The sequence below is a fragment of the Lissotriton helveticus genome, chromosome 2_2 (assembly GCF_964261635.1).
Source record: "Lissotriton helveticus chromosome 2_2, aLisHel1.1, whole genome shotgun sequence".
NCBI lineage: Eukaryota > Metazoa > Chordata > Amphibia > Caudata > Salamandridae > Lissotriton > Lissotriton helveticus.
In genome coordinates, this window is record NC_136060.1 from 145,767,402 (window position 1) to 145,784,615 (window position 17,214).

Genomic DNA, 17,214 nt, shown 5'->3' on the forward strand with positions numbered 1-17,214 from the left:
CATCCGTCTCACAAACCGAAGACACCTTACTAGGTTTAAGAAGCAAAAGTACGTATCAAGCACCAGTGAGCCACAAAATCTTGGATTCTTACGAAACAATCACGTTGAATGAAATAAAAGAACTTTTCAAAAAACCCAGCTCAAAGCGCTCAAATCTATCCATACATGAAACCCGAGCCATAAAACAAATTTCTGAAAATCCTAGAATCAAATGCTGTAAAGCAGATAAAGGAGGTGCAATTGTTGTAATGGACATGGAATACTATACAGACAGTGTGCAGAAACACGTATTTGATGAAAACCTTTACATGACACTTCCCAATGATCCTACCAATACCTTTAAGGAAACTTTGATCACCATCATCGATAAAGCTGTCGAAATGGGTACCATAACGGAAAAGGACAGACGTTTCCTGATCCAAGACCATCCCAAATGTCCTAGCATCCACATGCTCCCGAAGATTCATAAAGATCCGATTACACCCCCCTTCAGACCGATTGTGTCGACAAGGGGTTCTATTCACGAACCTATCGGAAAATATTTAGATAAGCATCTTCAACCACTTGTTCAGAAAATGACTACCTATGTGCGTGACACCACCGATTTTCTAACCAAGCTGAAAGAAACAGAACTGGATGACACCATCGAAACAACCATCTGCACCATAGATGTATGTTCACTATACACCTCTATTCCCCATAATAGAGGCATTGAAGCTCTTGAGTCATTCTTAGTTAATCACAACATCAATCAAGAACTAAAAATCTTTTTGTTAGAATTACTACATTTCACGTTGTATCACAGCTATTTTTCATGGAACGACCACCATTTTCAACAACTGGCAGGTACCTCAATGGGGAATTGCGCAGCGCCCTGCTACGCAAATCTCTTCATGCACAGACTGGAACTTGACCACATTCTTGAAAATCCTAGATGGCAACACAAAATCCAAAAATATTGGAGATATATAGACGATATCTTTCTTATATGGAAAGGTCCACCAACAGATATGATAGAATTCATGGACGACATAAACAACATTGATGACCACATACAATTTACCCACAGCATCAGCACAGGCTCCATCCCTTACTTGGATGTTCTAGTATCCATACAAGACAATTGTTTCCAAACCGATGTTTATTCCAAAAAGACCGACAGGAACAATTTGTTGATCTTTGACAGCTGTCATCCGCTGTCACTTAAACGTCATCTACCCTACTCCCAACTTTTGAGAGTGAAACGAATTTCATCAACCGACCAAATCTTTGAAAAGAATGCAGAATCAATGATTACAAAATTCAGAGAACGGAAATATCCGGCGACAATTCTAGAAGAAGCAAAAGTCAGAACACAAGTTATTCCAAGAGAAGAATTGTTGAAAATCAAACACAAGGAAACAAACCAGAACAGACCGGTATTTGTATCAAAATTTTCAAACTCAAGCAACCAAATAAAGAAAACTATTTTGAAAAATTGGGATATGATCGAAAAAGAGCCTGATTTCAAAGGAATTTTCAATAAACCATTATTCGCCTACCAGAGATCAAGGAATTTAAAAGATCTGATTGATAGAGACACATCAAACAAAAAAGAGAAATTTTCGGGCACAATCCCATGTGCCAATTGTGGACATTGTAATAACATTATCCGTGGTAACACTGTGAATCACCCAACCACAGGTAAAATCATAAACTTGCGTACTAATGCAACATGTGATTCAAAAAATGTAGTTTATCTAATAAAATGCCCGTGTGGATTGGCCTATGTGGGCAAAACGGAGAGAAAAATCAAAATCCGAATGACAGAGCACAAGAGCACTATAAGGAACAAATCCATAAAGGCACCAGTAGCTGTACATTTCGTCAACAAAGGCCACAACATCAGTCAAATTCGCTTTTTGGTTTTGGAGTGTGTTCCTGCTAAACAAGGCTGCGACAACAAAAAAAGATTGATCCAACGTGAGATGTTTTGGATCAAAAAATTGAATTCCTGCCACCCTTCGGGGCTCAACGAAAGACTAGAATACAGTTGTTTCCTGTAAACTTTAAGGACTATCATGAACTCTGATTTTTTGACATTTGTTGTATTATGTTAACTTTATTGAATTCCTAAGATCATGTTTTTTACACACCCTAAATTCAACAATAGGCTTGAGTACAAGTTCATGCTATAGGGACAGAGTTTACACACTCCTACAGGACCCTGCAATGTCACCAGATACCAGTATATTTGCAGCTGAGATAGGCACCATAAACACAAGTAACCATCTTAAGATGGCCGCGAGTATCACCGAGAAATTACACACACGCACGCGGTTTTAATGATGCCCCAATTGGAATTGCTTAATAATCACATCACACCTAAGCACGCTAAACTTTTCTTCCTCTCGATTGCGAGTATTGATTCCCTATGATAAAATGTGTCTTCTTTGCATTTATTGGCGTTAAATTTCTGATAAACACATATCACGCGCACTAGGCGCATGCGCGAACAACTTAATAATGCGCATGCGCGAATATCCTAACCCGGCAGAAGCTGAGAATGGCGATTTCGAATGAGACGCATTGACAATTCTAACCAGCCGGTGAGTGAAATTACAGCGACCCGTCACGTTAAGAACGAGTGAACATTTTTTGTTCACAGAACGGTTGTGATATAAAGCTTAGACACTGAAAAACGGAATCTTTTGTAAACAAGCGGCGTAACTGACATGCAGCAGCCTCATAACAGCGCGCATTCTCCATTTAGTAAAATGTTTAGAACCACACTGGAATTTGGGTTAACTGTTGCACCCTTGAATAACCGAGCCGATTTTTGTAATTTAAATCACAATTGAGCATTATTTATTCCCAATTGTATTCAACATATTGTGATTTAGTGTGTAACTATTTTTAGAATGCTTCACATTGTTTCATTAACGCAGACTGTGACCTGCTTCCGTCCACCAATTTCTTTTATGTTCTGTTTACTTCACAGAAATGTATTTCCCCTGACGAAGTGCTTCCAAGCACGAAATGCATTGGGCATGTGGATTAAGCATCTGATATAAATCATTTGATATGTACATTTTCATAAGAACTACTTACAAACTTCTTTATAGTTGTGATGCAACAACGATATTGTTTAAGGATTGAACTACAGCTAATAAAAGACTAAAGTGTAAACTGAACTTTGAAACAGAGTGGTGACATTTGTTCACAAAGAATTTGAATTTAACCATTGAGGAACCCATCAGAGATAACTCTCCCGAAAGAGTGCGGTTGGCCAAACTGTCAATCCAGGCAGCATTCATTTTCATTATCAGTGCAACAACTCCCCAAAGGGCAGAGGGAGCAGACCGGCCAGCACCTAAAAGTACCAAATAGTTTGAACTTTTGAATACCACAGAGTGCCACGCCACCCCCCTATTTTTAATCACCCAAAGGCACATATGGAAACAGTAAGTGGTGAAAAGACAATGATGTCACCAATTAAACATATATAAAAGTACTGGACATATGGCTTTTTTCAAGGAAACTTTTTCCATTGATTACTTTCAGTGGATTGTTTTCTTACCTAATTTAAATGTTTGTGAACAGACATTGATATATGATGTTTATTATTTAACCCCTTGCATGCTGATGACGGCCCCCAGCCTTCATGCACTACGGCGCTCGTGTGCTGATGACGGCTGGGAGCCGTCATGAACCCGCCCACTTGCGATTTTGCCCGCCGGACGCAGAATCGCGGCCGCATGCAAGGGGTTAAAACGTGTGCTTCCTATCCTTTGGTATTGTTTGTGAACATTTAATATAAATAACAAATACAAACATAAAATAACCGGACTATAAAAAAACCTTTGTTCATTTTAACGCCTTAACCGCGGCGTTTTTTCCGCCGTGGTGCGGGTGTTCTAAAGGGTGGGCGGGGCCGCGTTGGCCGTTGGACCTGCGCAGCACCAGGGAGGTAGTGCGCGCGACGTCCGACGGCAGCAGGGAAGTGGTTAAGACGTTCATACCAGATCTAGGTAAACAATAGCATACAATTGTAAGTGTAAAAAAAAAAAAATAGACCTCTGAAAAAATGTTCCAATTGTACATAAACAGATTTTTACGTTAAGAACTTTTTTTAACAAAAAAGTAAAAGAAATGTCCTTAAAAACGAAAGTTAAGGGATTTAAGGATGACTAATTTGAACTTCACAAGTTAATGTGCTACTTTCAACTCGTGTCCCAACCCCACCATACAGTCACCCTTAAATCCCACCCACATACATTCTTCTTTTTTTGCACCATAATGCATCTTTTCAAACTAAAAGAAACACATTACACACCCCATCATCGTTTAAACAGTCACACCATCCACACAATATATCTCGTACATCAAGAAATACGCCATAAGATTCGAAGACACTAGGCTTCATATATGCATTGACACACCATCAAATCACAGCAGAGCAGCCACCTAATTTAGCCATCTATTCCGCATTCTGTTGCTATGTATTTGGGATTTATGTATTGCAATCCTAGCCGAAACGCAGCAGAGTGCTGTACAGGGTTAATTCAAAGACAAAATCAGCACGAGATTAGAGATGTGCAACCAAAAATACTCCAATATGGCAGTGCATTGTTTAATTATGGGGAGGTGGTGTGCAGCCCCCTCCTCAGGCCTTCAAAGGCCCCTGGGACCCATACTCGGGCCCAAATCCCTTTTTAAAAGGAAGCGGCCCACAATGCTCTCACTGAGCCTTTAGTGCCCCGGACACCCTATCACCCTGGGCTAGCTCACATACTGTGTCCTGGGATCCCACCCCCGGGACACAGTAGTTTCCCTTCCCGTACTACCACGGACAGGGAAACTTGTGTTTGCTACTGCGTGAACGGGGCATTTTTAAATTTCCCACCAACCAAGAGCAAACACACAAAGTCAGCTCCAAGCGGGCGGGAGCTTTAAAAATGCTCTGCCAGCTGGGAGCAGACTTGTGATCTGTTTTCTTGCCTGCACTGATGGCAGGGAAACAGATCAACAGGTTTCTCCCTCTGGGTGGTAGCAATGCCGGCTCCTGCAGTATGCAGGAAGGCAACTAATGCCACACAGGCCCCGGCGCTCCCCCCGCAGCCCCAACGTGTGTACGCTGGGTGCCATGGGTGTTAATTGAGACGTCTTCAGTGATGTCCTAAATGATGTCATAGAACATCTCATGAGTGGTGTAATATGTGAGGTCATAAGCAGTGCATGGTTGGGGGTGCAAGTTATAGTTAGTTCGGCTAACTAGAACAATTTATTAAACCCAGATCTTTGTGACTGGGGGTGAATGTTTTCATTGTTCAGCAGTCTGTCCATCATTTGTTCTTTTGGCTTCTAAAGTTACTTTACGGCACGAGGTATAGTTTCTTCAGATAAGTGTAACTATAAGTGCTCACATAAGTATTACAATAACTGTTGAATTTCTATGATTTTGTTTGTGTAAAACATGAACCTAACTATAACATCCCTGTAACCTTTCATTAATCCAACCGCCGGCGTGCAAGTCCTTTGGCTGTGCGTGGCAGGGGGTGGCCGCAGGACCTGGCCAGCGGCCAACCCCCTGCATGCAGCCAACCTCACGCTGCACACAAACTTTGGACGTGTGCAGCAGTAGTTTGGTGTGTGAGTGGGTGCTTTTTTTCGATTGGGCTGCGGATCCTTGGCAGAGTTGTGCTTGGGGTAGCACTGAACGTTGCGCTACACCCGGAGAGCCCAGAGGTGCAGCGATTGGGTCTGCCGAGGCCGTAGATGCTGTTTCCGAGTCCGGCGCTGCAAGGTGAAATCGCGGGTTCACGAGCGGCAGCCCCACCTGGGAGATCGTCGCGGCTCTGGAGACGGTCCTGGAGCGACGGGGACCGCATTGGCACACCAGGAGCCCCGTGAGTGGCAACCGACATCAACATCACTGAGCGGACTGGGAGATGGCCCAGGAGAAGCCTGATAGCGGACGCGGGCCTGGAGCATTACCCCGCCATCTTGTTTTTCTGTGACGCACTGTCGTAGACCGGGTTCGCAGGTGAGAGAAAGGGGGAGTGGGCCTGGGCAGCCGCCGCAACTTTGCACCAGCGACGATGAGGCCGCACCCTTGCTCCAGTGGCAGCGGGGGAGTGGGTATGTGCATCGGGACATGGCCTACCCAGCACATGACCTGAGGGGCGGCCTAGGCCCAGCTATCGGCCTTACCAGTCATCTGCGGCGTTCCTCAGGCCTCACGCAAGGAGGTGGCATAGACTTGGCTGCAGACCATGGCGGGCACAGGATGGCCTGATGCTTGGCCGCGAGGAACAGATTGGCCTGTACACAGATGTGGGGGTGCTGGGTCACGGACTAGAACTCCCAGGCACACACTCTAGACCTGCGAAGACCCAGCACACATCAGGGGCAATACACTTGGGCGGCCCCCTGGAGAAGTACTGCCTGTCATCCCCGGAGGGGCAATTTGCAAAAGGAGTACCGAGAATCTCTGGGGGCTCGAGCATGGCTGCTGCTAGAGGCAGTTACCAAGGGTGGGACCCGGTGCCTTGCGGAGGCGGCCTGGCTAGGTCCGGGTGCGCCGTGCGGTCCCCCACTCGACCCTCTGTGAAGCACACCCCTCCGAGACGATCAACGCCCTCCCCCCTTAAGTCGGGCACCCTTCATTGACTAGCCCGGGTCACTGGACGAACAGACGGCAGCATGCAGCATTGACATGCCAGGTGGGGCAGCGAGGAGACCCTGGACTGCGACGGGGGCGACCCCGGAGGTGGAGGTGATACGGGGCGCCACAGCTTCCAGCAGGTTGATATACCTGTGCAGCACGCAGTCGTAGTGGGGCGCTTTGGGGCCAGACGGCGTGTCCTTACTCAGCCGCGGATCCACCGGCCACGGCAAAGACTCTAAACCCATAAGGGAGACCACCGATTGAAGTACCTGAATGAGACTGGCCAGGCTCTCTGCCAACCCTGTCCCACTGCCCCTCGTAGTGCTGTCCACGGACTAGGCTGGACCTCTGGGTACCTTGAAGGGGCGAACCAGGAGACAGAGAGACCTTTCTGTGCACACCTGGACTTTCCTTGGGGTGATTGGAGAGTTTGACGGCTGTGACTCACCCGCTGACTAACACAACTAGACATAGGCAATGACCTTCACCCGGGGAAAGAAGGACAAGACACTGAAGGAGCTCTTTGCTCGTCCCCAGGGGGGAACCGCCATGGACCACCCGCCCCCGGTTGACTCCTCCATGTCGCAGATGGAGGGCGCAAAGGAGGAACCGGTGACTTGGGCCTTCCTCGAATCACTGTTCCCGATGCTTTGTGAGGACCTACAAAGGGTCAACCAGGACCAACCTCCGAAACTAAAGACATCCAAAGAGATGTGGACGATATTGGCGATATTGTCTAGAAGACAAGGGTGATAACAGGGACACGGAATTGTCGTCCCTACAGCAGGAGGTCATCCGCATTCATGAGCAACAGGTGGATCTACAAACACACCTTAAGTACTTAGAGAACCGTTCTTGCAGGCACAACATCAGAATCAGAGGGGTGCGAACCAATGAAGAAGCTGGCGACGTATTCAGCTATGCAAGGGAGCTCATTAATCACATCCTGGGCAACCCACCCAACACAGACCTTAAAATAGACAGAGTGCACAGGGTGGCATCCCACAGTCCGATAAAGCTCCGCCCGCGGTCATCCTGGTCTGTGTCCAGGACTTCCGCACGAAAGAGGACATACTCCGCAAGGCTAGATCCATGCACGTGATCACCTTCCGAGACCAGACCCCAATGTTGTATCAGGACGTTGCTGCGCTCATCCTGCAGAAACGCAAGGTCTTTCGCCCCATCACGGCTCACCTACGCCAACGTGACATCTTATATTTATGTGGGCACCCGTTCCGTCTTATCTTTGGCAAGCTCACAGAAGCCAGCCAACTGCTGGGTGTCGACATTCCAGAGGACGAGGATGGAGGCTGCAGCCCCGGCCCAGGCACAGGAGATGTGCAGCCGAGATGGCAACAGCAGGACGCCGGTGCTGCACCAAACGCCCAACCCAGCAGAGATCACAAAAGGGAAGTAGGCGGTGTTAGAGGCCCTCCCAGAAGCCTTGGCAAAGACGCAAACCTCGTGAACACCGCAGGGGTCATCTGTTCTCTCTTCCTTACATCTGAGGTGGGTGACGGGGGGCAGGGGAGATGCACTTGGCCACACTACGGACCCCATGAAAACTCCCTGCCGATCGTCCTTGGATGATGGACTGAACTTTGAACACTTAACTTTTTCCCTCGAGTTTGTTAGGTTTGTTTATGCACGGTTTTATGTTATATGGGTCCCCCGTCCACTGCTCCACGGCCCATATTGATCTGGGGTTAATATATGGGCTCCCCTCCACATGTGCACACTAGCTCACACAGGCGTGCCTAGCTCCTGGCCTCACACTGCATTCTATGTTCCCAGACTCCTAGATGCCGCTTAACACTCTCAAAGTCCTCACGCTTAATGCGAGAGGACTTAATAACTCCAAGCGCAGGGCGATCCTTTAATTCCTGGAGAGCACCGTTGCAGACATCTGTCTCCTGCAGGAGACGCACCTGCTTTCAAAAGATTGCCACCAACTTTAGTCTTGCAGGTTTCCCACCCAATTTTTCTCGTCTTGCCCTTCCAAGACAGCAGGGGTCATGATTCTCTTGCCCAAAATCTTGTTCCTTTTTTCAGACACTTCCTCAATGGCCATCTGACGGCTGGCTTAATCGGGTGCAGACGGAGCTTTCCCTTTTTATCTAGCACGGGGCAGATATGGCATCTAGTGGAGTGGAATTGCACTGAGTCAGAGAAGCAGCGGTTATTTCAAGACCGGGCGGTAGCGGGTACATCTCTCAGGAAGATTCCCTTCCTCAAGCGGCCGAATAGAGCCCCAACCTCTGCTTCTCACATTACACATACCACTCTAACAACATGAGACCAGACCAACAGGAGACACAGGTTGACGACCTTTCCCTCCCCTCTCACCCCTCTTTTTGACAACCCAGACTTTAGCCCAGGGATTGGTTAGACTTCCTTCACACATTGGCGGGCCACAGAATGCCGAGCACTGGGACATTTCTTTGATATGCACCTGGAAAACAACACCACCACCCTGCTGGACAACCTCGCCAACCTCGGACTCAAGCAACTGGTGAACACCCCCACCCACTACGCCGGCCACACGCTTGACCCCGTCTTCTCTTCCAGCAAGCACATCTCCTTCAGCCACTCCACCGGACTACACTGGACAGATCACAGCTGCGTCCATTTCAACTTCAGGAGAACCACGACCCACCACCACCTGCAACAGGCTCCACAAAGAAGCTGGAGCAAGATAACCGCCGACCAGCTCACCACCTCCCTTAGCCAGAACCCGCCCACCAACACAACGGACCCCAACGAAGCAGCCCGCAACTTTACACAGTGGCTCACCAACTGCGCCAATGACCTTGCACAGCTGAAGAAACCCCCTAGCAGACCCTGCAGCAAGAAAGCCTCATGGTTCACCAACGACCTCAAAAACTCCAAGCAATCCTGCCGTAACCTCAAGAAAGCCTGGCGCCACGACCAGTCAACAGAAAACATGACAGCCCTCAAGAACGCCATCCACAAACACCACCAGCTGATCCGAACCACCAAAAGGACAACATTCAGAGAACGACTAGACAACAACACCCACAACAGCAAGGAACTCTTCAGCATCGTTAAAGAGCTCTCCAACCCCAGCGCCTGCAACAACGATATCGAACCCTCGCAAGACCTCTGCGACTCACTCGCCTCGTTCTTCCACCGCAAGTTCGCCGACATACACAACAGCTTCGGCGCACAGACCATGCACCCAACGACCGAACCAGCGCCCCCCACCACCACCCTCTGCACCTGGATCTCGGTCAGCACTGAAGACACCACCCGCATGATGAACACCACCCACTCCGGCTCCCCAACCGACCCCTGTCCACACCACATCTTTAACAAAGCCGACTCCATCATCGCACCCCAACTCCGGGACGTCATTAACAGCTCCTTCGCATCCGCCACCTTCCCGGAAAGCTGGAAACATGCCGAGCTCAGCGCCCTCCTGAAAAAACCCACAGTTGACCCCACGGACCTCAAGAACTTCCGCCCCATCTTGCTCCTCCCTTTTCCTGCCAAAGTCATCGAGAAGACCATCAACAAACAACTCTCCGCCTTCCTCGAGACAAACGGATCCCTCGAGCCCTCGCAGTCCGGTTTCCAAGCAAACCACAGCACCGAGACCGCCCTCATCGCAGCCACCGACGGCATCGGGTCCCTGCTCGACAACTGTGAAACAGCTGCCCTCATCCTCCTGGACCTCTCAGCAGCCTTCGACACCGTATGCCACCACACACTAATACAGCGCCTCAGCAACACCGGAATCCAAGGGAAGGCCCTGGAGTGGATCATCTCGTTCCTCTCCGGAAGAACCCAGAGAGTCCGCCTCCCCCCTACCGATCCGCGGCCACCGAAGTCATCTGCGGCGTTCCTCAAGGATCCTCGCTCAGCCCCACCCTCTTCAACGTCTACATGAGCCCCCTCGCAGCCATCGCACGCCAACACAACCTAAACATAATCTCCTACGCTGACGACACCCAGCTGATCCTCTCCCTCACCAACGACCCCGCCACCGCCAGAGCCAGCCTCCAGGATGGAATGAAAGACGTCGCGGAATGGATGAAGCTCAGCCGTCTGAAACTGAACTCAGACAAGACGGACGTCCTCATCCTGGGACCATCCCCCTCTGCCTGGGACGACTCCTGGTGGCCCCCTGCACTGGGCACCGCCCCCAAGCCCACGGACCATGCACGCAACCTGGGCTTCATCTTGGACTCCTCTCTCACGATGATCAAACAAGTCAACGCCGTCTCGTCATCTTGTTTCAACACCCTGTGCATGCTCCGAAAGATCTTCCGGTGGATCCCCACCGAAACCAGGAAGACGGTCACCCAGGCCCTCGTCACCAGCCGACTAGACTATGGGAACACCCTCTACGCTGGAACCACAGCCAAACTACAGAAAAGACTCCAGCGCATTCAGAACGCTTCTGCACGACTCATCCTGGACATCCCTCGTCACAGCCACATCTCTGCCCATCTGAGAGACCTGCACAGGCTCCCCGTCAGCAAGTGGATCAAGTTCAGACTCCTCACCCACGCCCACAAGGCTCTCCACGACATGGGCCCCAAATACCTCAACAGCCTCCTCACATTCTACACACCCACCCGCCAGCTCCGTTCCGCCAGCCTCGCCCTCGCCACCGTCCCACGGATTCGCAGAGCCACCGCCGGAGGAAGATCCTTCTCCTACCTGGCGGCCAAGACGTGGAACTCCCTCCCCACCCACCTATGGCTGACCCAGGACCATCTCTACTTCAGGAAACAACTCAAGACGTGGCTATTCGAGCAGTAGCGGCCCCTCCCTTCCCAGCGCCTTGAGACCCTAGCGGGTGAGTAGCGCGCTCTACAAATTTGTTGATGTATTGATTGATCCCTTTTCCTCAGGTCAGGTCTGACTATGACTTCCTGAGTCCGAACGGCTCCATTATCTGCAGCTCCGACACTCTGCGCTTCACCCTGACAATAGGCCACACGCGCAGAGACACCTTACCCCATTTGAGCGATGGCTAATCACACAATCATCTGATAGAAAACTGATCTCAGACCTTTACAAGATGCTACTAGCCCGATACAAACACACATACAATGCCAGCAGTTCAAGGTGGGAGAGGGATCTGGGACGCGAACTTAGCAGTATAGAATGGGAGGGTGTATGCTACAGGGCTCGGCACACAGTAAGCAATATGGGCCTCACAGAAACATTAACCAAATTAGTCACCTACTGGTATTATACCCCAGAGCCCTTGCATCGCTCCGACCCCACGCAAAGCGCAGATTATTGGAAGGCTTGTGGGAAAACTGGAATGTTAATCCACCTCCTGTGGGAATGCGAACACCTGCAATAGTACTGGTCCCAGATTCTGGACGAAAGCGGAGCTTCCCAGATTCCCTGTCTACACCCTGTTGGGAGTACCGAACTCCCTAACATACCCTGTGCGCTTCGACACAACCGTTAATGCTACACCCCCAACACAATTTCCAATTTGCAGTGGACGGGGGAATAAGGGAGGAGGGGGGGAGTTGTTATCTTCTGTTATCCTTTAGTTTTAGGTTTTAATTTGCTCAAATGCCAAGCCATATGCCAGGGCTCTACGTAGCCCATGATTTGCTGCTTTGCGTGCTTCTCTTTGATATTTTCGCTGTCTACCCAATAAAAAGAGAACCCATAAAACGTAACCACATACCAATAACCACTTATCCATCAGCCCATACCCTATTGCTTATATCTCACCCCCTTACCTTTACATCCTTATCCCATCACAACCATACACTTACCCCTAACCCGTAAACTCTTACCCTTCTGTTTAACCCCTCATCCATAGTTACTGACACTTAACCCATTTTACAGTTAATCCATTAGTAAAATGGCAAACAATGGGATAGTCTACGATGCAGTTGTAATCCATAAGGAAATGACATGACATTGAGATGGATAGAAACAAATGCATGTTTCCCTTATAAGGGAACCCCACTCACCCCTAACCAGGAAATCCAGCGTATCAAACAAGAACTAAGACACGTACCCTTCCTCCCGCTTTGAAATATTGTAGCGTGGCAAAGTATGGCTGAAAAAATCAAAAGGCAGTTTGCGAACTCCCACTGATAAATTCATCTGTAGTACACTCTGAATGCATATAAATGTATTTTGTATCGCCCCTCCCATCAGTCTGCATTCAACTTTATTTATATCTCTTGATTTCATTTTGTTTTTCTAACCATATCAATGTTCCATGTACGTTTCAGTGACCTTTCAAAACTAAGCTTCCTCTTTCCTTTAACTTTTGTCATTTTGAGAAAACAGCAGGCGTTTTGGTAACTTTGTAGGTGTCTAGGTGTGGTTTCTTCTATTTTCTTTTCCCTATGCAGGTCCAAGCTTGTAACACTGGGTGCGGTTCAAAAATAATGTTTAAATGTAAACAATGCAAAAATTGTCTATTCGTGAAAGCAATTTTGGTAAATAAGAGTATATTTCGTACTTATTGTATTGTAGATAATCCAACAGTTGGAGAAAGTGAACAAAAAGCATCAAGATACAATCATAAGATGTATAAAAGGTCGCAAAGAAGAAATCAGACAGGCACTAGTGGAAAGAATAACTGCAATGTCCTCTGCACAGTTGCAAGATTTTGACTGGCAGTTAAAGGTAAGTGTGCCTGTGGAACATTGGAAATGGTTTTTATTGTAATGCAGCAAAAATGTGTTCTATATTTTCGATTTATGGAGACCACCTTTAAAGTTTCACTCACTGTTCCATAACTTACATCAGCTATTGATGGAACAAGGTTTCAGTTTGGTATCTCGCATTTTAAAAATGACACCCCTAATAAGGACCTTTGACCCCCCCGTCCTCCCTGCACTGTTTGTTGGCGTGAAGCCACAGTCATCATAGACAACTAATTGGACATGATCGCCCAAGTCAATGCAGTGGTCTAGACCTGCTTTAACACTCTAAGTATGTTGAAGAAATTTTTCAAGTGACTACCAGATAACACCAGGAAAATGATCACCCAAGCCCTCATCACCAGCAGAGTTGACTATGGAATCCCCGTTTAAACAGGATTACCATCCAGCTCACAAGAAGACTGCAGATCGTCTACAACGCAACAGCCAGCCTAGTCTTCAGCCTCCAATGCCGAGACCAAATCACACCACACCTTAGGGAACTCCACTGACTCCCAATAGACAAGTGTGCATACTTCAAACTCCTCACCCACACCTACAAAGCTCTCCCCAACACGGGCCCTGCCTACTTGAACAGCCTGAAAACCAACCTTCTAAACATCTCTGATCTGCTGGTTTCTCACAAGCACCCCCCCCCCCACCCCACATATACACAAAAGCAAAGCAGAGGGCCACTCTTTCTCGTACCTGGCCCTGGCCCCTAAAGCCTGACACGATTTCTCACAGGCATTGCAGCGCCGGCTTGACGTTGGAGCAGGAAGCCGATGATGACACGAGACGACTAGCTGGTGATATGACAACAGCCGTTAAGCCAGCTTGTTGTGTGAGGCATCCCTAGTTCCGAAAAGGGATACCCTTCCCTGTTTCACTTCGGTACAATAACACCTTTGTACCTCACGAAGAGAGGAAGATAGTTCACTTCACTACGTTATTACCATTCCCCAGGGGAACTGTGTGCATCTTTTTGTTATACAGATTGATGGGACACGCACATTGGACCCCTATAAACATTGTCCCCCCCCTATGTCCCTCCCTGTTGTTTAACGATTTCTCACAGCACATCAGTGCCACCTCTTCACTTATTGACTTGCGCAAAAAGTTGAAGATCTGGCTTTTTCAAGTTTGCACCCCAGGCGGGCCTCCCACACTTGCCACAGAACACCCCAATCACTGACTAGTGATTGGGGTGCTATACAAAACAGATAATATATCGCTTCACAATCTGCTGTCCAAGACTTTTATTAAGGAGTTCAGGCTAACCTGCAATTGGGTATTTGTCTATATTCTTGGAATTTAAAAAAGCTCTTAGTTTTGCTCTGTTAGAAGCAGAGCGTTCGACTTTTTCTAAATGGAGCACCTAATAGGGATACCAAATGCACTTCATGAACTTTCAGGTATTAATCTTTGTATCACCCACGGTCTTCACCTCCCAAGTAGTCACAGCACATTTTTCAAAGGTCTTGCCTTATGGGCAAAGTTCTTGAGTTTACCAACAGTTCAATTTGCTGCAAAATACCAATAAAATGTAATTGATTAACTTGTAGTTTCCAATTTGAATATTTATCTTTATATAATTTATCAAACGGCCCCAAGCGAACCTTAAGTACAGCATACCTCCTCAACAACATGCATGTTTCAAATAATGCTATAGCCCATCAAGTAATAACAGCAGTTGTCAGTCATTAACATCTTAAGTGTAAATTAAATGCTTTTTGAAATCTGCAGTTTTAAATGTCAAAAGAATTATAATTGTAAATCCTTGAATGAGTCTGGGCCGCTGTGAAGTCTCCGGGATCATTCTGTTTCATAACTTTGTAGTAATTCCTGTCCTGTGCAAAGTAGTGTTGGCCCTCCCTAAAAGGGCCAGTCCAGCCTGCACTAGTCCTTCACACTAATTCAAGAATTCCTATCCATCACTTTTTGCTGCTTATATGAGTTTCCTTAACTGACTGGGGTATACCCAGACTAAAGACCGTTAGCTTATTGTGCCATAGGAACTAAAGTAGTCTTTTCACATCAGGGAGCTATTAATGATCTTCAGGTAGTTTTGTTTCACTACAGCTCTGCATGTGATTTCTATGTTAGTCATATGTGTGAAATACAACAATTAAAACAATAAATGATACAAAAAAGTGCATTTCTTAGACACATATTTTAGAGTTGACTGGAATAAACTGAACATACTGGGATGAATATTCCTTCTTGTATTCTTAATGAAAGCTAATGTATACCTTTATAGCTAGCCAATCTAGTATTGACTCCCTCTCCAGAAGTTTATGGTAATTCGTTATTTCAGTGTTTTAAAATTGAATTACACAATTGTATATTTTTTTTAGCCTGCGTGACAGGGCAAAACTGACTACATTTTCCATCTTGCATTTAATTAAACTGTATCTGAAATACAGAAAATCAATCTGTTCTGTTTTCAAACGAACTCCAAAACAAAGTTCATGAAGTCATTAAGGGAAGCAAAATATCATATGCAAACATAGACAATTTCTGCTCGAAAACATACATTTAAAAACTTTATTTTGACTGATGCAGCATATTTTTTAATAAACGTTGCTGGTTCTGCGAGGAGTAGAAAATAACAGCTAGGCCCTGTGCCCTCTCTTCAATAAAACAAAATCTGAAAGTGGCTCATTCATTGTATGGTGTCCTTTAGCACATGAAAGGCATAGAGAGCAAAAACAAATATCTTTTGACGCAAATTCCATAACCTTCAATGGGTTGATCCAATACAAAGTCAAATTACAGAAACACAGCAGGGGATTTGTATCTTCTGTATGTTCATTTCCTGTTCTTCAGAGAGAGAGGAAAATGAAAAAAGACAAAATTTTCTGCATTTCACAGAGTCCTCACACCAAATTGTTAGTGGTATTGGGAGAATGAGTAGTAAGCCTGACATTTCCTACTTGTAACTTCAGTTTTAGATAAAGAAGTGTGTTCATCACTATATAACCACGTGTCTATCTGTTAGTCTAATCTTAAGGAATTAAAGCATTTTGTTATTCTCATTGCTGTTTACTAATATTGCTGAGAGAAATACAATATATATATTCATTTTGCCACCAAGGTCTGTGTTGTTAGCCGAGCTCCTTTGTGTTTAATAAAGACCCCGGCCTAAGAATTGATTGCTAAATAGATGTTAGATTTTGTCTTTTTTTCAAAGTGCATTCTAGTCATTTTTCAGATTCCTTACTTTTTCCTATTTCTTCTTTAATATGAGTAAGCGCATTCATCTTTATCCAATATTATTATGCTCATGCTGCCTTGTGGCTAGCAAAATGCAAGCCTATTATCAAATCAAATCAAATTAGTCTTTATTCGATTTTGTGAAATCATATAATCAAAGATAGATAACAAAAGTTCAATAATACTTTCTGGATAAAAACAGATAAAACACTAGCAGAAACCTATGAAAACCTCAAATTCAATCTATGCACATCAATTCTAAAAAGAGATGTCACAATAAAAACTACAACCTCAAATTCAATCTATGCACATCAATTCTAAAAAGAGATGTCACAATAAAAACTACAAGGTTCATAAAGGTAATGTCCATTAGGTCAAACACTTATGCAAATAAACTGCATTCTTTAAGAAGGAACCAATTGCCTTGCAAATAGAGGGTCCTTCTAGTTGTTAAAGAAAAATCAACGCAACACTGCAACTGTTAAACATGTGCTTGTGTAGTAGTGGAAGCAAAAACCGTTTGGTGAGAGGGGCATATAGAACTCACAAAAAAATAGAAAGTGTCATTGGGTCTGTGGTGAGGACTCTTCGAAGGGGCAAATTACTATATCTGTAGAGACAAATTGTCCCTAGGGAAAGCACAAAATCTGTCTGATATAGCCTGTTCTGAAGAGTGTTAGTAGCATCTGCTCC

The 17,214-nt window shown here is 46.3% G+C and overlaps 1 protein-coding gene across 1 annotated transcript in view; it reads left to right on the plus strand.

Moving 5' to 3' along the window:
- Window positions 1-17,214, plus strand: part of COMMD8 (COMM domain containing 8) — a 129,377-nt gene that overhangs the window by 96,309 nt on the left and 15,854 nt on the right. The window contains exon 3 of the mRNA XM_078678230.1: window positions 13,136-13,288. Coding sequence (XP_078534356.1) covers window positions 13,136-13,288 — 153 coding nt within the window. The remainder of the gene's footprint in view (window positions 1-13,135; window positions 13,289-17,214) is intronic.